The 21,171-nt window shown below is 39.7% G+C and overlaps 1 protein-coding gene and 1 pseudogene across 2 annotated transcripts; one reads left to right on the forward strand and one right to left on the reverse strand.

Annotated features, from left to right (window-relative positions):
* Positions 1-13: 13 nt before the first annotated feature.
* On the reverse strand, positions 14-4,985 carry LOC133885240 (homocysteine S-methyltransferase 4-like; annotated as a pseudogene).
* A 190-nt stretch (positions 4,986-5,175) lies between these two features.
* LOC133921769 (uncharacterized) lies at positions 5,176-12,693 on the forward strand. Of its 2 annotated transcripts, XM_062366788.1 has the most exons (18): positions 5,178-5,563; positions 7,428-7,667; positions 7,803-7,866; positions 7,970-8,099; positions 8,195-8,336; positions 8,769-9,026; positions 9,106-9,190; positions 9,607-9,709; positions 10,104-10,229; positions 10,297-10,410; positions 10,589-10,707; positions 10,820-10,907; positions 10,998-11,090; positions 11,163-11,252; positions 11,367-11,486; positions 11,586-11,677; positions 12,138-12,192; positions 12,394-12,693. In XM_062366788.1, the coding sequence occupies exons 1-18, from the start codon at positions 5,359-5,361 to the stop codon at positions 12,421-12,423; spliced, it is 2,154 nt and encodes a 717-aa protein (XP_062222772.1). In that variant the 5' UTR covers positions 5,178-5,358; the 3' UTR covers positions 12,424-12,693. The 2 variants fall into 2 exon arrangements, 1 of the variants encoding a protein (XP_062222772.1); XR_009910319.1 differs by lacking the exons at positions 12,138-12,192; positions 12,394-12,693 and having other exon boundaries at positions 5,176-5,563; positions 11,387-11,486; positions 11,586-11,622.
* Positions 12,694-21,171: the final 8,478 nt, after the last annotated feature.

Below are 21,171 nucleotides of genomic sequence, written 5' to 3' on the forward strand. Positions count from 1 at the left end.
AAGGAATAGGAGATCAGTTTACCTGTGCCTCGATCTTGTTTGCGATAGTCTCCGAAGGCGATCAGGTCAGGCCCTGCATCTGCAAGCACCTGGAGCTGCCTCCTGTGGAAGTCCTTTGACCGCTTCCTTTCTGACCGATTTGCCGTAAACAGCAGGGCAAATGCTGTCAAAGATAAAATTCTGAGCTCTTATGTGACGTTCGTGCGTGCCTGAACTCGGAGCTGTCTGCCAAGTATTGCCCCGCAGCTCCCCATCGAGGCCGCCACTAGCACGGGCGGGGGCGTTCACGGGAGCAGTCGCCCTCCACGAAGACGGCGCGCGCCTCCTGCGCAACGTGCACACTACGACGCAGCAGTTCCTCGCTCTCCTCCCATTGATAATGTGATATGAGCCCGGTCAAACATGCAAAAAAGAACAGCGTGCGATGCAAAGTCCTTGAAACGACAAGTGAAAAGGTGCATGCACTAGACCTGATACGACGGCGAGGTTACAATATTCGAGCCTGCTTCGAGGTAGTCCAGATGGACCGGCATTTGCAAAGCGAAATACAGTCGCTTTTGATGATGTCGGATTCTCGGTCCGGTCAGTGTACAAATATGTGCATCGTGTCAACCACCGTCGCAGTAGCCTGACCTTGCGGATGAGGTGAGGGGCGGAGGCGAGGCACTTGGCGCTCCAGAGCGCGTCCTGCAGGTCCTCGCCGTGCGCCTCCAGCTCCGTGGCAAGGCCCCCGTCCAACACCGCGCACCCGCCCGAAATTCCGCAGCGCGTCGCCGTACCGGTCACCGAGCCCCATCGCCGGCCGGCCGATCGATATCGTGCAACTACAATAGCACGAGTGCACGGCCCCGATTGAGCACGAGAACACACTTCTATAGTTGATGGGTTCGGAGAAGTCAGTGTGAGAAAGGAGTGTGACCGAGGGACTCCGTGAGGCCGGGAGCGAAGGTTTTATGTTGCTGCGCGCGCGAGGCGAGACAGAGCTGGAGGTCTTGAACTGCACGTGGTGCGGTGGAGCGGCGAGGCTTGCGGGACCTGTACCGTCTCCGGAAGCGCCGGCGGCCACGTCCGTGGGCGGCGTTGTACGTGTCGTCCTGTACTGATAACGCAGTTTACGTGCACGCACGTGCCCCGCGGTCGTCGAAGCACGAGCAGCGCCGCAGATGGACCGATTTGATGATAGTCCGGCAGTTCATTTAGGACAAATGTGCACCGAATGCTATTCCTTTTTCTGTATCAGAATTTCTCCTCCCACCCCCCCCCCCCCCGGCAAACATCGTCCGCTGTATCATGTACCAGGATGAATATAGCGTTATAATTGTGGATATTATATGGAGCCGCTTGGACGTATTTATATAGAATATACTGGATAAATTGGCTTGCTATGCTTCGCTTGTTTATACTACAGTGCAAACAGAGATGTATAGGAAAAATTTTTGTGCAGAAGTAATTGAATAGCAACACATCATATATGTTTCTTGTTTAAAATTATTACTTCGTGGGAAACAAGTAGCATAGTAAGGATATAATAAAAGTTCTAATTTGAAAAATAAGATTGCGATGATTTTTTAGGCTACATATTGAAGTTTTCGGAGGGGGACATTAGATTTCTCGATCCCACTTGTATTAGAGAAAGATATTTTGTTATTTTTTAAAACAGAATAAACATTTTTTAAAATATTTGAGAACAAGTGTCACACAGTGTTGCTACAATAAGACGCAGCAGGTACGGTAATGCAATCGATGTACAGTTCTGTACAGTGCACTCATGCTTCAGGAACAGTATCTACAGTGAGGGAGAGCAAGGCCCTTTAGTATAAAAGATATATGACTTGGATTGTAAAATAATATTAAAGATAAAACGGAATCCTATCATATAGATTATAATCAATCATAACAAATCATATTGGTTTAATTTCTCATATGTCGTTGGCTCAAACTTAAATCTCTGATATGCTATTAGGGTCCACGTGTTAGTGACTGGAATGAGCCCACGCATCATAGACACACGATGATATATCAGGGATTTGTGAGTTTTAGCGGTAGCATATAAGGAATTGCGCCACTCATATTCTACCATAACAATCCTCTAACATCCCTGTAATCAACGTGAATGCTCATATTGGATTGGAAGCCGATGAATTTGCTAAGTAGGTGATAGCCCTTTTGTTGTCGTGCAGGCCAAAGCACCAATCACGAGGATACGCGTGCACAAAATTAGCTTGATCTGGTTGCACCTCAATTGGCGTCGGCAGTGGCCTCAATGGAGGGAGGGGGCGACGACAGCCTGGAGGTGATGGCGGAAGTTGCTGACTCAGAATGATAGTTAGCATTGGTGATAAGGACGAGTGACATGTGATGGAGTCACTGCTCGGAGAAACGGAGACCTCGGTAATGATGGCATGACCATGAGTGCTTGTGCTTTAACCAGAGAGGGAATGTAGCGATAACCTTGTGTTTCGATGGTGCAAGGATCATTCTCACGGCCGACGAGTTGACGACGATGATCCAACATGTAGACGGGCACTCGAACGGCCGCGGAGGAGGGGTCGTGTCAATGGGCGTGCCACATCACACTGCAGTGTCATCGGAGGAGAGGAAACATTAGAGAAGTCAAAGTCGAGGTGGAGAAGTCCAAAGCAGAGGAGCGTCGATAGGTTGGCAGGGCAACACAAACTGATCTATGATTGAAAGAATAGATAAAATCTGATCTGAAGAGAATCATGTGTTGAAAATTGGTGAAGTTAATTATGTAAATACTTATTTAAAGTAGGAATATCTGGTCATCAACTTTGCATATCAAAAATGAGGACACAAGATTTATATAGGTTCAAGTTTTTCTTAGGATAATAGCTCTACGTTTTGTTTTACCTTAATTAATCTAGAGAAGATAATTACAATGGTAGTGTGTCTAGATCTGATCATAAATATATCAATGAGTTCTCTTGTATTCTAAATATTGAAGTTATTGTCGGATGAATCTAATCTTGACTCAAGTCTGCTTTAGATCTCAATGAGTAGTTTCTATTTTTATCCAACTAGGCTTGCTTTGTATTATTTTTCTAACTTCTTGTTTCCAACTTCGCTTCCCTCATTTCTTCTCTCTCCCTTCCCCTTTTTATATAGTCGGGTCGGGGACATGTACTGTACTCAAAGTCTCTAAGTATAATGTTTCCGTACTATATTAGTTTTGAATATCTAGATGACTCCTTTGTTAATCCAGGGATTGTTTTAGTATAGAACACAATTGTCGATAATTGGTAAAGTCAATTATATAAATACCTATTTAAAGTAGGGATACCTGGTTATTAATTGTGCGTATCGAATCGAAGAGGATATGAGATTTATATAGGTTTAGACCTCCATTAAAATAACAACCCTACGTGTTATTCTGCCTTAATTAATTAAAAAACAATCACAATAAGGGTGTGTCGAGGTCTTGCCCTAAGGATTTTAGCGAGTTCTCTTGTGTCCTAATTCCTAAAGCCCTCATCGGATTAATTTAATTATGACTCGAATATATTGTGGATCTTAATGGGGGTTGTTTCTACTTCTATCCGACTAGGCTTGCTTCGTACTACTTGTTTGGCTTTTGCTTTGTCATCCTTCCCTCTTGGCCCAATCCATCTCTCTACTAGATATACATCTCCCCTCCTTATATAGTCGGGTCGAGAAGACACACCGTACTTAAAGCCTCCGTGCGTAAGCTTCCTGGATTGTATTTTTCGAATATCTAGAAGACTCTTTCCTAATCCAATAATAATTTTTGTGTAGAACACGATGAACTAACTGAAATATTGGCACATGCATTATATACCTGATGGCGGTTATAAAACCTATTGTATCGGATGAAGAGCAGATGCACAATGGTGATCTATTTTAAAGATATACCATATTTCTAGTAAATTCTTTATTATTAAATCATCATAACCAGAGAAAAATTTAAGTGGTGACCGATATATGGATCGGTGACACTAACACTAATCTACAGGTCACGTAGCCCCCAAGAGAGATCATAAAGATCGAATCATCTCCTAGGGGTGGCACAACAGAAGTTGTGGAGGTGACGCCTTAGTAACGATGTGGGACTGATACTATATAGAAAGATGAATATACTGTGATAATTATGGATATTGTTTTGAGCCTCGTTGATATGTTTATATAAATTACATGACTTGGATCTCAAGACAATCCTAAAGATAAGATTAAATCAGATTAGACATATTACAATCAATCATAACAATTCATATTTTACCATAACAATCAGATATACTCTAACATATTCTTTTATAGTGGTCTTACCGTTATTACTCTGCTTCCTATGATCACTAATACTTTTTTGGCCACTGTCCCTAGTCCATTCCCATGTCCTATTTAGAGTGCTGGAATTGCACCGTCTGCTTGCAAATTGTTGTATTCCAAACACACTCAAGGTTCAAATGCATTACGAGCCTAAACTTAACTTGATGACATAGTTATTTAGAAAACGGTCATACCATTTGGTAATGTAGAAATAAGAATATAACTTTCTCTAAAAATAATAATAAGAAAACAACCATACCATCTGATATTATACTAGAAATTATCGTGCAAATTCGAAGATAACTCAATGTCTTACTCAAATTATTTTTAGAAAAACTCTTTTTTAGTAGAGATTTCTAGAAAAACTCAATGACAAAAAATGTTAATTTGACTAAGAAGTGTTCCGTTTTTTTAGTGTCATCCAGCCTGTTAACTCCCAGTTTTCCACAAAGCGGAAAGCCTGAAACCCGTGCAAAGCAACAAAAGAGCCGAATAGAGCCGAAGAAGTCAAACCCGCGGGGATGCACGGCCAAAAAACCGGTGGAGAGCGCCCCAACCTCGATCGCACCACCAAGCAAAGTGCCCCGCACGGGCAAAACGGCCATCCTAATCCCGCCCGGCACGCCCCTGACTTGAATGCGAGTCGCCCACCCCACGTCCGAGACTCCCGAATGCTCCACCATCGAAGTACCAAACCGTCGGCAGGCAGCCTCCACCGAAAAGACAATATCACCCCTCTGTCCCTTCTACCCTCGCTCGACGCGTCTGGAGTTCGGAGCAAGGGACAGGGGTGATTTGGTCATTCCGGAATCCGATCAAAACCCCCCAAACCCAACCGGCCGGTCGCCCGCACCCGCTCTTCGGCTCCTCCTCCCTTCCCTTCCCTTCCCCCCTTCTGCCCGAAGTGTCCACGGTCCACGCTCCCTTCCTTCCGTTTAAAAGCTTCTCTTCGTCTCGACTCCACTGGGTCATTTTCCCTTCGCCCAATCCTCGCTCGCGTGAGAACCTAGGGGTCCGAGTCTCCCCCACGCGCCCCGCGCCTCCTCCTCAGATCCAATGGGCGCGGCGCCGTCGACGCTGAAGCTGGGCACCGCGGCAGGCGCGCCGCCGCCGCCGCCCGGCGCGGCGGAGCAGATGTTCGCGGCGCTGGTGGGCGAGAAAGCGTACCCGATCTCCTCCGGTTTCTGGAAGCAGCTGCTCGAGCTGCCCCTCACCCTGCAGTGGCCGCGCGACCGCGTGCTGCAGGCGTGCCACGCCTTCGGTGAGTACGCCCTTCGAGATCCATGCCCCCCCTCTGCGACTTGGGGCTGTGTTGAAGGCTTCCTTATGCTGTCGCGTCCGATGGTTTTTCTCTCCCTTCCTTTTCGGGTTTCGATCCGTAGGGGCAATGCGGATCATGTGGTTCTGTGTGCGGGCTCGGGGGAGCGCACTGCGGTGGGTTCACGCCTTTGAGGTTTAGAGCTAGATTGCGAGGGTGTGTGCGCTGCGCTGATTGCGTCGTTGGGAGGTTTAGGTGTTGATTTCTTCGGATTGCAGGGTTCACTGGTGTTTAAGATGGGGATTCTGGGGGCTTTAGTTGCCGTTCTGGCGAACTTCATGCGTTCATGCTGGAATCAGCGAGCCATATGTTCGTATGGACTGCGAGTCCAAGCTGGCTGACCTTATGTCTGGGGGAGATCAACACTTGCTTCAAATCCAACACTAAAGTATTCTATAAAAGTATTCTATATCTAGAAAATATGCCATGTTGGTAATCAAGTCGGTATTTTCTGAGTTTCTGTGCGTCTGAGTGACTGGGTTTGCTTTACTTGTACTACTATGCTGAGTGAACTGTGCATTTCCCGCCATTTTGGTGAGCTGAGCACTCAATTGGAAGAAAAGTGATGATTTGACTGATTGGAATGTGAAGGCATCAGGTACTAGCTCTAATTTGATGGAAATGCCGTGAGCCTGTGAGTTTATAAATTTGATTGGGAGTTCATGGTGTCAAATTTGTGTGGATTGGGCGCTTGGGGCCAGCTTTTGTACTTTATGTTGTCAGTAATTATGTACCTTGTTGATGTGCCAGTGCATTGGACTATGTGTTGCAATTGGTGATAATGTTTCAAACTCCTCTAGTTGGATAATACCATTATATTAAAGATAATGGCATATTAAGTGAATGTGGTATTATACTTTCAGCCATTGTGGTCTTGGGTTTGCCCAGAATGGCATTGAATTTATTTATGGACTCTAATATTATATAAAAGAGTAAACTGTTAGATAGGCAGGACAATGGATGGTCCTAAGTTCTAGCGCAACTTATGTTGTGAGGTTCAGAGGATTTTGGATTTCGGGCTTGTGAAACCTTGGTTGGTGATAAAGTGGGAATATGGTTGAGCATCCTTTCTTTATAGCCATTATGATCTTTGGATGGTGGAAGTGTGGAACATAATGAAATACCTGAATGCTGGTTGGTGTTTAGATGGTTGCACTAGAGCTTCCTCCTTTTCTTTGGACGAAAAGGCATGCATTTTTGTTTGTGCCCTCAGGAACGTGGACACAGGTGGTGCATGGCTGTCGTCAGCTCGTGCCGTAAGGTGTTGGGTTAAGTCTCACAACGTCTTTGAAGATGGGATATCAAATGAAGAAGGGTTTGTCTATACGGAGTACTAACAATTTAACAATAAAAAGTCATGCTGTTTGGCGAATCTATACAGTATAAGAAGAATTGCAATGGAAAGACTGGAATTCTTTTGGTGGAACAGAATTGCAATTTTATATCTTAGTTTGATACTTACATATTTACATTTCTTAAGTGGTAGCTCAGGTGTGGTATATGAATTTCCATGGAAAGGACTCTGGTTCGGTTGTCGACTTGCGTCAATAAATAAGTAGTTAAGAATGTCCTATATTTATTACTGAAATTCTTATTTTATTCAGCTTACTGTAATGTCAGGACATGCTGAAAATGAATGTGTCATGTAACTGAATATTTTACATTATGTAAAACATTTTACTAAATTATATCAGTGGTAAACTTGATGCTTCTAATGTTTTAGCTGTTTTTTACATGATTGGTTTTTCAAATTTATTTAACTCATAATCATCTTGCGTTTATGGGTCTTAGTTTTGTTCATGTGCAGCTCAGAACAACTACCAAACAAAGCATCTCGCAAAGATCTTGATCCATTTGGTTTGGTGCTTGCAAGAGTGCACTTCAACAACTTCTGTATCTTATGCTGTATATCGGAAGGCTATCAATGCTGCATATATATCATCCATATTTCTCAAATTCATCATTGAAAACGCGAAAGCTGATAACTGGCAAGAGCTGTACCTTGACATTGACAAGAATGAGAAGGGGATGGAAAATTTTCCTGCAGGTAAATTGATTATCAAAATCCAATAGTTTCTGTATGTCCACTGTTGCAAAGCATGCTTATCCTGCATATATATATATTATGTAAGTGACTTGGATGGAATTCTCATGATCTTTGGTGTTTACTTGATCCTTAAAGAACACACTGTGGAGTATTTTCTGATGAGAGGTGTGCTGAACTACATTGGTAGCGTAGATGTAAGGTATCTCAATTGACGACTTTTATATGTTAAATATTAATGTTTTTCATTTTCAAGTATGTTTTTTTCCATTTGATCTAACTGTTTTATTTTGTTCTGTATTAAGTCCGGAGTCATGCTACATACATCATGAACTTCTGAACATGATGCTAGTTCTTATGTCAACTCAGTTATGTTCTGGACCATCTCCAGAACCAAAAGATGTGCATCCTTTCATTGATGCAGCTATGCTTCAGGTAAAACTGAAATCCATCATGTACGCCGATTTACTTGCACACATTCTTGAGATAAAATTTGGAGTGTATCTCCATGCAACATGTTTCTTCTGCAGGACAGCTCCATAGTGGTCTCAGTGGTGCAAAAGTTGTTGCTCAATTTCGTAACACAGCCAAAAATTCCTCTAAATGGTTTGCACCCTGTTTTCTCTGATGATGGTAGGCCTGGTGTTCTGCAGCGAGTTGGCTCAGCAGCTGGTAACATGGATCCTTTTCTTCAGCGCAAAATTGTGTCTAAGAATCTGAGTTACTGCATTATCTTCATGATTTTTTTTTCATGTCGATGCCCTAGCAGATATGTCGCCTCCTAAGTTCAGATGCTTGTAGAATATGTTAATTGTCTTTTTCTGTACTTCACATGATGATTTTCATTGATTTTCCTCCTATGCTTTAGAAGGATCATTCTGTCCAACCTTTGCTTCTAAGTTGCAACAGTATGCTGGTTAAAAATTCTAATTTCCATTTATGTCAGATGATGCTAGTATATTTTACTTATATTTTGTGACTAGTACCAAAGATCTTACATAGTATAAATTTCAGCCATTGAGTCATCCTTATACACTCCAGTCCCTACTTAGGAAAGTGTTTGAATTATGGGAAAATATGTAACTCGTTTATCTGATTCTGCAGCAAATTTTGTCTTACTACCATATTATACGTTCAACTACCTTGTAAGCTCAACTCCTGACGGTGCGACAAGTCAATTGGCAGATAACAGTTTACTTGTTCTGCTTATTATGATGCACTACCGGAAGTGCATTTCAGTTAATGAGTCCATTCCAAGCAACAATATCTACACTATGGATTCCAATACCAATGACAAGGACGCACCAGCTTTTCACGAGAACCCATATTGCAAGGCTTTAAACAATGCTAAGGACATTCAATGTAAGATGCAGCAGTACTACAGAGAGACTGTTGCACTAATATAGATCTCTAACAGTTACCCAAATGCACTATGCTGCAGATGATCGTGCTGATGTTGAAGGAAATGCTCAAGATGGACCTGTTGTCAGGTTGTCTTTTGCATCGTTATTTGACGCTCTTGGCATGTAAGTAACGCCTCATCTGCTGATGTTTAGGGATATTCTCGTATTTGTTATTTATTAACTGCGTGCCAAGTTGCCAAATATTTGTGTGCCATTCTCAAAGATAATGGCAATGTTCCATTTTTCCTTGGAAATGAAAACATAGTGATGACTTTGGTCATTTGTGGATAGGATAAAATTAAAGAGTGATCTCGTGATGGAATTGTGTATCTAAAAATGAGACTGCACTCCTCAATAGTTGGCAACTAATGTTTTGCATTTATGTTTTGGCAATTTTCGGGGCTCGTTATCTATGACCTATCATTATTTATATTAATCATAATGCTTGCTTATCATGTTCCAGGATGCACTCTTAAGTTACTTTTTACTAGAAAAAGCTTATTGGCAGTGTACTTCATTAGTTTCCACTATCATTACAGATGCTTAAACGATGAGAGCTCGGTTCTGTTGCTCTATTCCTTGGTCCATGGGAACTGTGACTTTCAGGAGTATGTTCTGGTTCGAACAGACTTGGATACTTTGGTACGTTTTGTTAGCTACATTTCTAAACTCCTATTGCTGGAGCAAACGGGCATTTAGGGCAGATTTCAGATATGCTTTGGGCTACTAAAACAGCTGCAGTTTTGAAATTGTTTCCTTTCCGGTGAGAGAGTATATTAGCATTCATTATGATTTTGATTAGTAGCATCTGCATGTTGGGCTTGTTTTTAGTTTTATCTCGTTGCCTTCATGAACTGCCTTACTCAGTTTGTTAATAAGACAGATATTTTAGTTTGTTAATAAGACACATACATACATCTATTAGTTGATGACTTGATGTCAGTCAGCATAAAAGGTTGAAAACTGAATTCTATATCTAATTACATAATAACCGCTCATTCGTTAATTTAGCTTATTCTGTGAATTTTGCTAACAGCTGATGCCTATCTTGGAAATGCTCTACAATGCATCAAGGAAGACTTCGAATCAGATCTACATGCTGTTGATAATACTCCTGATTCTGAGTCAAGATTCAACCTTCAATTCTAGTGTGCACAAATTGGTAAGCAAGCTAATTAACTTCTAATTTATTGACTGCAAAATTATTAATGAGTTAATATGCAATTCAGGTGCTTCCTGCTGTTCCTTGGTACCATGAACGCCTCATGCATCAAACGTCTCTGGGATCTTTGATGGTTGTAATACTAATTCGGACCATCAAGTACAACCTCTCCAAGCTGCGAGTAGGTTTCAGAATCTTTGTTGTTTCCTACAGGAAACTTGAAACACTGTCTTCTTGATTATACCATATTGGAAGTTTCTTTCTGAAATTTTCTGCTATTGGATGCTACAGTATGTACCATGCGCTAACACTATTTCTAGTTTTTAACTGTTAAATGATAAGCTTACCTACACCTGCAGGATGTCTACCTTCATACAAATTGTCTCGCAATTCTAGCAAATATGGCTCCCCATGTGCATAGACTGAGCGCATATGCATCTCAAAGGCTGGTTAGCCTCTTTGACATGCTTTCCCGCAAGTACGCTAGCTTTCTCTTTCCCCAAATTTATTTACCTTGCTTGAATGTAAGTCTGTACTTCAGGTTACACCTAAAGTAACCTTGTATTTTGCTTTTATGTGCAATGCACTAGGTATGCCAAATTAGCCGAGTTAAAAAATGGCAAGGCTCTCAAAGTTATATCTGATCAGATGGAAGCAGACAGCATCGCAGATGATACGGTACTCTACATTTATTTGTTTTGTAATTCCATCAGCATCCTTGCTTATGTTTCCCTTTTTTTTCTTCTAAATAATGGTTTATTTTTGCAGTCCACAGAGCTTCACATATATACTGACTTCTTAAGAATTGTTCTGGAAATCATCAATGCAATCCTTACATATGCATTGCCCAGAAATCCTGAGGTACATGCTGGCCTGCAATTCAGTTTACCTGATAGGAAGAATGGCACTGCTTCTAACATTTTTTTTCTACAGGTTGTGTATGCTATATTGCATCGGCAAGAGGTTTTTGAGCCATTCAAGAATCATCCACGTTTCAATGAATTGCTTGAGAACATATACACAGTATGTGTTACTGTTTATCTATCATGAACTTTCAGAAGTACAACACAGAAAAAATCAACTAAAGTATATGTTTTCCAGATTCTCGTCATATTTCATGCTATGAGTGTCTGATAGGTATTGGATTTCTTCAATAGTCGAATGGACATGCAACAATTAGATGGGGAATGGTCTGTGGATAAGGTGCTTGAAGTCATTAACAAAAACTGCCGTTCATGGCGTGGAGATGGGATGAAGGTAACCGTTTCATCTTGTTTGGCCTAAATTTACATATCCATGATTATAAGATCTTCTGGTAATTAGAGTGGCTGACAATATACAATGATTTTTTTCCAGATGTTTACCCAGTTAAGATTTACATATGAGCAAGAAAGTCACCCTGAGGAATTCTTTATTCCATATGCATGGCGCCTTGTTCTTTCACGGGGGTAATCATTTGATGTTCTGTCTATGATTCACAGTTCACACTTATGAGATTGATCGTTAGCAATATGCAAGTAATAGTAATAGCGTAGTCTTAGACATGCAGCAAGTGGTACCGGAGAAATGCCTTAGAAATATTTTTACCCATGTAGAAATATCTTGATTTTGATTCATGGCATCTTGGCTTACAAGTTAGCAATAAACTTTCACATGTTCGGTGCAATTTAGTTCAGCGCCTCTACATATGTCACATGTAAGTAAAACATGATGCTGGAATTTTGTCCTGTCTTTGATGGCAAGTAGACATTTTTTAATCACTTGCTGAGACATATCATTTCTAGAGAAGTGTCTTAGTTCATGCTTGCATGGCGAGGCTCTATATTGCTCTGGAGTTTTGTTCTGACACCTCCAACTTCCACTCACACTGATTTGTCCTGACTGTTTTGTGTATTCACTACTCACCAGGTTCTCTTTCAATCCCAGCGCCATAAATTTGTTCCCTGTGGAGATTCACCTTGATGTAAGTTACTCTCTTTTTTCCTGACTTAACTTGGAGTTAGATGCTTTGGTCTAAGTTTCAACATGGTACCCAGAGCATCAAATGACATTTGCCAACATGACGTTTCCTTTTTGTGTTTTCATTTCTATGTAACAACATGCAGTGCGATTATCACTTCTCATTATGACAATGTTTACTTCTGCCATAATGAATTACTCCCAGGATGCACCGTCCGGTGAACAAGGTGTTTAGGAATGATCTGAACCTGATTTCTGACAAGAACCCAAAGACATCTTTTTGTTTCCTCATCGTGGCAAATAGCTCGTTGTATATAGGCGGCATATACTAGATGGTCGAACTGTACCATTCTCATTCTTTTGTGTAAATATTTCTGTTGTCTCATAATGTAATGTCTAAGGGAGGGGATGGAGGGATTGCGCAAGGGGTTGGATTTCGGTTGGTAGAGGGTAGCGGACTATATAGGCTATACACAATTCTTTTATAAGTTATTGATGTATGTTACCATTAAGCTGAAAGGCCCTGTGTAACCACCCCGCCCACTTTGCTAAGCCTGCCAATGGGTTAGAACCCATCACGCACCTAACCCAACCCACGTCAAATCAATTCTTGTTCCTAACCCACTCAACAAACTCTATGTCTAAACTTTACCCAACCCACCAATGGGTTCAACCTGTGGGTGCAAGTGGACCTGCCACAGTAGCTGAGTAGGCGAGTAGCATGCTGGCCTGATGCCAGCTAACACTAGAATGAAGCTTAATTATATATGTGAATAAACTTAATTATACATGTCTATAATAAATCTACTGTACCCAGGCAGATACAATAACTCAAATATTGTACACCTTTCTTCCTGTCTTAATAAATATCTTAACAATAACTAGCAAAAAACCTTAAGTATTACAACCTTCTCGCCAACAATTCCTGCACAGTGTATTTCCTGCTCATGGTCCAAAAGAAACATTGGCAGCATGAAACAAGTTTACTAAGGATGCAAGATTGCAAGGTATTTCTAGGGAAGATATTCAACAAACTGCAGGTCCAAAAGAAACATCTGACCTGAAAAAGTTTCAGAAAAGTTTCAACTTACACATAAGTTATGTTCCTCAGCTTTTGTTCAAGTTAACATATTGATAGTGATCTCAAAGAAGCTAAAATGGGAACAAACATGCACTCAGCATGCACTTCAAATAGACTCTTCATGGAGTACAACTGAACCTAGATAACTAGTCTGATTGGTGTACCTACGCTACGCCTTTTTTTGTTGCATAGAGCATGACAAAAAAAGACTAAAAAAATTAGGTTCACCAATTTAGGATATCTCAATATTTATTTATGAATTTATCAATATTTAACACATTCACTTAATTATAGGAAAAACAGTAGTACTTTCATGCATGCACATAATTTTAGCATGTAGACGACAGTAATATGAATCTAACAAAATTTGTTTCATATTTTTTGAGTTTTATATATTTTTCTTTGCATTTTAGATTATTTTAGTCGATTTATCAACATAACTAATATTTCTTTCGATATTTTTCGGAATTTCCCGAAAATAAAATTATATTATAAGTGTAAATATATGTATACATATACATATATCTATACATACACATACTTGGGACCCATTGCTACAGTAGACTACAGTAGCTACAGTACTCAGACCCTTAGGAGCGCTCGAAATCTTAGCCGTTTAATACATGTTATAGACTAGATGAACTACATTACAATTGATCTACCAAAGCTTGCACCGAGATCCCAGCAACCATTTTTGGAGACATTAGCATTCAAATCAGAAAGTCAAGATAACATATTGACAAAATTTGTGCTGGTCTGTGAGCTTCCTTTTTTGTTGGTGTTTATGTTATAAGAATAATTTATACTAGAAAATGGTGAATACAAATGATAGGTGGCTGTGAAACTATGCTTTCAGTCCAAAAACGAGACTTGTTACAATATGTCCTAGGATTGTTGATTACTTCTACTTTACTAATTCTTGTGGTCTTCATAGGGCGCTCAGCTATTATCCCAATTTGTAGGAACAATCATTCTTTATAGAGATGAATCAGAAGATCCCTAAGGGACAGATTAGGGCGACAATAGGAATTCACTGCAATCCGAGGAACCACATATTACCATAAAACCTACGTCGGTTTGATTTCTATCTTAATACCTGAACACTTACCCGAGTAGGAAAGGGGGAAGGCGAGCGACAGACCTACGACATCCTAGACCAGACTAGTGGTGATATAAGGGTACCATGCCTACAATAATGGGACACAAGCTTCATTATATTTATGATTATTTATATCTATATCTACCCTATGATCTGAAGTCTCCTATGCCCGTCTTTATTATTTATTACATAAGAATAATTATTTACTCATATTTACTTTATTGTTTTTGCCATTTATTATTTTTTAAGTTCCTTTATTTGTCTCGTATCGTCTTCCTACCTTTACGATACTTAGCTTGCTCACAACTGCAACAATGATAATATTACAGTTGTTTCATAGGCAACCGGTTATCCTTCGGCTCCTTTGGTTCGATAACCTCAATACTCATTGAGGGAAACTAGCTACATACGATCATATACACTTGCAGGTAACAAACAACTAATAACCTAGTTATATATGCACACTAGGCCTAAACTAGCACTAATCAAGTCCTTAATCTTGTTCTAATTGCCTTGATCTTCAACTTCAACTCTAAAGTGACTCAAACCCTCTTCTATATGTGTGTATGCAGTTGCAAATCTGTATGATCAAAGCACTCGTCCGTTGGGTAGGGATGTCTCCCAACGGCTGGGATGCCCATTGGGGCATGTATATAAACACATAAAGTCAATGAATGAAATAAGAGATTCACTCTATATACTCTTGACTATCTATTGTTCGATTGTCTCTCGACACGTTATCACGCATGCATTGCTCTTCTATCCACTACGAATGCCACAAGAAGGAAGCCGGAAGAACACAAAACATGCTCTTCAACAAACACCAAGAAATTCTCAGCGGACGGTGAAGAGTAGGACAAGCATTTTTGCCTACCAGAACAGATTATCTGTTCCAGGCAACGTGAAGATGGGCGATCCTTGTCACCGACGGTGGCCTTGATCTCAAAATTCCTCTCCCTGAATGAAGGCTTTGTACACTATGACCCCATCAAGGTAGATGCTTTCGCCAAACTTCTTGCGTTGGTGACGTCACACCAAACGGTGGCGGCACCATCCTAAAGACGGTGATCGGCCTGTGCCGACCGCTCAGCCATAGGCCGGCGACGACTGTCATCAGGTAACGAAGGCCAGCGCCTTCCCGGCACCAGCACCATCTCACCTAGTGCAACCACTGGTGCATGGCGTGGCCACCATCTAGATCTAAGCAGCAACGACCATGCCATTTCCTACACGACGCCATCAACCCAGCGGCCGATTGCGTAGCGCGCAGATCTGGAGGAGGCCCATCGGCGGAGGCGACGACAGCGGCCACCAGCTCGTGGGAGGCCGATTGCGCACTCACCAGCCAGATCCGTCGGCGGCCAGCCCAAGGGTGGACGACCGAGCGGTGGCTTAGGCCAGCGGCAGGTGGCGGCTAACTGTATGCCATGTGGCCATCCCGTACTAACGCGGCGACCGGTGGTCTCCAATAGAAGAGGCGGTGAGTCCGGAGGTGGCAGCGGCGCCCGACGGTAGGCTCAGCCATAGGCAGCGCTCGACGGCGTGCTCCTCCTCGATGATGCCACCCAACTTTGGCGCGAGGTGAGGCGGCTGCCAAACATGCAGTGCCAACGTGCGACATGGCCAGCCCGGTGGCATAATTTGGGCATAGGGTGGCCGGCTCCTCAGGGTGCTGCGGTGGCGCACGGTTGAAAACCCTAACCACCTCTCCACCTCAGCCCTATATATACACATGAGCCGAATGGGCCTATGGGCCGCATGGACCCATGGATCAAATAGGCCCATGAGCCTAATGGGCTACAAAGCCGGATGGAGTTGGTTGTTTTGCAAACAACCCCTCAGATTTTTACAAAATCACACGCCATCTGATTAGGTGCTAAATAGGCTAGTATTAAAAAAAAACTCAGGTTATGCACAAATTATGCGCTACATGAATATAACTGCAGTTATATTAAATATCCTACAAATAGGCCCCTTATGTCTTCATTAATTGCATCATTGGCAATACAAATTTAATAACAACCCATTCTTATTTAAGTTTAAGTCCTCAGACTTTAAAAAATATAAATATATATTCTAGACCCTCATGTCATTAGGAATGGCATAGTGTAGTGTACTACTGCATTATACATTGCAGTTCGCTACACATTTATATTTATTCCTTGCAAACTTTTCCTTTGCAATTTTATTGGAATAAATATTTTTTGCCTTTGTAATTTATTTAAACCTCACATGTGCTTAAATAATTTGTAGAAAATTATGCAAAATGTATATTGGCGATTACTTTCAATTATATTGGCAAAAACACAAGATAGTAGAGACTATGACATCAGCTGTAACTGTAGTGTCGTCCACCTTAATTGGTTTGAGTTCATGTCATAGCAGCGAGTTTCTCACCCACTACTGCAAGGTCTACACAATACTGGTGATTACTTTCAAAGTGTTTACCCAATATTTAACATGTACAGAGTATGTCTTTGGCGGGGACTGCAACCTCGTTTGGCTACCGGTATCATTTTGGATTCTTGGCCATTTTGATGAATCCTACAACCAAACGGTTGAAGGAGAAATGATTCTAGGCAGCTCAATTCAAGGATTGGGAGAGAATCACAAAAACGGCTGAGAGCCCATTTCTCACTGATTCTCCTGATTCAGCCCTTGTTACAAGATGCCTCAAAAATCCATATCTTTTCACTATAGCTTTAGACCTTCTAAAAGGCTCCAAAAAAATCTACCAATTTTTGTGTAGGTTCTATAATCCATAAGCAACCCATTTTAACTCGTTGCACATAAAAAGCCTTAACAAAATTAAGATTAAAATTCATTAAAGTTGATTATTTTTGCACCTTCCATGAATATTTAGAGCTTTAAAAGGACTCCCAAAAATTAGGAAAAAATCACCAATATTCATATTAATTAATGAACTAATTTCTAAAATTATCTTCAGCTCTAATTTATATTGTGAAATTTCAAATGTCTTCACATGACCTCACTTTTCATGAATTTGATCAATTCCAATTAAATTCAAATGCATGCAACAATTGCTAAAAAATTATCAGAGATGATGCTCATGCTGTATTTCTATGTCAATTGTTGTTATTATAATATTGTAATTGCAAAAAAACTAAAAACATCATATCAACAAAGGTAAAAGTAGTCAATTGCACCACCATCCTCTCTATCAAGAAACTGAATGCAGATAGCTAGCCAAACGATTTCTAGAGGTGATTCTAATTCACTAGAGAATCATTTTCAGAGAGAATTTAAAACTGAAATGTTTCTAGGAGAATCTGAATCCCTACCAAACGCGCCCTGCATGTCACCCACTTCCTCAGAAGTGGAGTCCTAGATATTAGCAGCGAATTTGTCACCTATACTATATAGAAAGTCTACACCTAATGTCACTCTTGACATATTTTGATTCACATTTTGCTTAAATAAATAGCAATACTTAGTGCAAAATACTTTTGATGAATACCTTCTATAATATTGGTAGAACATAAGTCAGTTGAGTCTATAGCTTTGGCTGCAATTGTAGTGTCGCCCGTCCTTACATGACAGAGTTCATACTCATAGCATCGAGTTTCCCTCTCATTGCTATAAGATCTACATCATGTTACATATCTACATGATGACTATTTTCAATGTGCATAATCAGGATTTATAGAACAGAGACTATGTTTTGGCAGTGCTTATCAAATCACTTATTCCCTCAGGAATGAAATCCAAAACATTAGCAGCAACTTTGTCACCTGTTCTTTATAGAAGACTACATATATATATTCAAGACTCATCTTGAATTTCAAATTTTGCGTGATTACAATATTTCCATGCTATCTAATTTACTATCATGGTAAATTAATTGAATACATGGTCATTTTATATAGTACATGGCTCATATTTTCAACAAAGAGTTTAATGAACTCATATTAGATGGTAGCAACTATCTAATTTGGGTTATGGACGTAAAAATATGTTTAATGTCCTGAGGTTTCTAACCAAATCAAATATTTTGCCTTATATTTTTTAAGGTGCCACCTCCATCCAGATCCATATGCTCTTTAGATATCTCTCAAAAAGCGATATGATCAGCAAAAGTCTGTTATTTTGCCAGAAGCAATACGCGAGTGATCACTCATTCGTTTTTTAGTACTTTAAGTCTGTGGCAGATTATAACTCCGTTCATCATAAAATATGCTCCCAACCATGTTTCTATGATCAACTTGTCTCAGATACGGATATGATCAAGAAAACTTTATCCACTTTCATTCCGTCTAATAGGGTATTACCATAGCAATACCACACCTAGAAGAAATTCAAAGGAAAGTGGAAACACAGTATTAAGCAAGATTTTCATGTATCTAACAAGGCTAATAGCATTTTTCAAGAAAAATGACCATAATGATAACTCGCAAGTTTGTCATAAGTGTGGATGTCCGAATCATCATACTAAGAAATGCCATACCCATAAGCATTTGGTTGATCTATACCTCATATCTATTAGAAAAGGAACACAAGTTCAAGGGGATAAGTTTGAAGCTGACTTCAAACATGAAATAATATGAAGCAAGTTGTTCTCAATATGTTCCTCAAGAGTATAACAACAACATGATCCAACAAGAAACTGGATGACTTCCAGAATAAAGATAATATGCTTGTGGAATATAATTCCCAAGTCATGTTTGGAGACATCAATTAGTCTCCTAAATCCCTATATATTATTATCAGTCTATTTACATACTACTTAATATTGTAATTTTATTGTTTTTATTATTTGTATCTCCAAAAGATACTATTGATATATATTCTATATATGAGTCAACTATGATTTACTCTATATAGATTTTTAAAGAAAACTATCAGATGAAGAAGGCAATATGTATAGTGAACAATTGTAACACTAATACAAAATCAAGAGAGATAAAATATTTCCATACTCTTAAAAAGAGAAAAGAAAATGGTATGACCATCGCTAGACACAATGCATTGATTGTCGATTCTGGTACAATCACAGTAACTCTCCCTATGGGTACTCAAATTGTAATCGAGGATGCACTCATGTATCCTGATTCTCCACGCACCTTATTAAGTTACAAATATATCCGTCAAAATGGTTTCCATTGAAAACTCATAATGATAATAATGGTGAATATCTCTTCATCACCAAGAATAACAGATATTGCAAGCAAGTGCTTGACAAAATTCCTTCATTTTCATCTGAATTGTATTTTACATACATCAATCTCGTATCACATGTTGCGTTCAAGATAATTTTTCAGAATCTTGGTAAATTCAAGATTTTGCATGATCACTTTTGTCATCCTAGATTATGGATGATACGAAAAATTATCAACTATTCTACTAGTCACAACATCATTGTTGCAAAATTCCCAAAATCATCAGAGTTCGTGTGCACCGTATGTGTCACAGGAAAATTAATTTTGAGATTTTCTTACCTTAAAATTAAAAATGAGTCACCCAATTTATTGAATGCATTCATGGAGATATATATGGTCATATTTAGCAATTATTTAGACCATTAAGGTACTTTATGGTGCTCATAGATGCATCTACAAATTTATTGCTCAAATTATCAAATTATGAGTAAATTATCCTGAACATGGGATAAAATCTATTACAATGGACAATATCACTGAATTCAATTCACGAGCCTTCAATGATTATTATATGGTCTTATGTATTAATTTGGAACATTGAGTACCTTATGTGTACACGTTCAAAATGGACTAGCTGAATATCTCATCAAGAGAATTAAATTAATTGCATGATCATTACTTCAAAATTGCAATTTACCAACCTTATATTGAAAATCATGTGGTCTTACATGCCATAGATTTAATTCAAATAAAACAAACTGCATATTATACGGCTTCCCCGTTGCAGTTAAGTACGTGAAAATCAAATAAGTATTTCCCACCTACAATAATTCAGTTACATTGTATATGTACCGATATCACCACCGTAGCATGCATCAATAGACCCTCACAGGACATTAGGAGTATAAATGAGGTATATTTTATGTCAATCATAAATGACCTCAAATCCCTAACAGGGGACTGCTTCACAGCCCGATATGCTGATGAGGATAATTTCCAGGTATTATAGGGAGATCAAAAGTACCACAAAGAATGCCATGAAATAAATTAGAATGTCACATTCATTCAATCCTTATACATGTACATTCAGTCCCTAGATCCACGTACTAAAGAATCTGAATATGAAATACAAATATTCATAAATTTGCAACACATTGTAAATTATCTACCATATGCACTCAATGGTACCTAATAAAATCACTCAACTCACAAATGCAAATAAGAGGGGGAGAAGTATGGTCACAAGGGATAATATTTTTATAAGTATCCGCGGAAACAAAATAGTAAATGAAAATCAACTTGAAGTTTATTGACACCTTATGATACTTAATGTCAAGGCCTACGATACTCAATATCCAAGACCTAGCACAAATGTGCACACTATTTTAAGGTGTTGGGACATCGGAACACCCCAACTCTATTGTTGTGGGAAATCACAAGAAGTTAAAAGGGGTAAATAAAATATCCACAAAACTATATTGATTCTGGAGAATCATACAATAGAAATACTACAATTTTTTATATATATTTCTTCTCAAAAATTACGAAAGATCTTCAACTGTATCCAGACCAAAGTCCATGGCCACGACAGAGTAACTCAAGCGCTCAGACTGGACCAGATAGAAGAAAGCAATTGAGGTAGAATTATACTCGCTCAATAAAAAAGAGGTATTTACCACAGTAATA

Source organism: Phragmites australis, chromosome 1 (genome assembly GCF_958298935.1).
Source record: "Phragmites australis chromosome 1, lpPhrAust1.1, whole genome shotgun sequence".
NCBI lineage: Eukaryota > Viridiplantae > Streptophyta > Magnoliopsida > Poales > Poaceae > Phragmites > Phragmites australis.

Bases quoted from the DNA above. Each gene is read 5' to 3' on its own strand.
- LOC133921769 (XM_062366788.1), top strand. From the start codon at position 5,359: ATGGGCGCGGCGCCGTCGACGCTGAAGCTGGGCACCGCGGCAGGCGCG. The intron at 5,564-7,427 runs GTGAGTACGCCC...GTTCATGTGCAG, and splicing joins GCAGGCGTGCCACGCCTTCG to CTCAGAACAACTACCAAACA. The intron at 8,100-8,194 runs GTAAAACTGAAA...TTTCTTCTGCAG, and splicing joins TTGATGCAGCTATGCTTCAG to GACAGCTCCATAGTGGTCTC.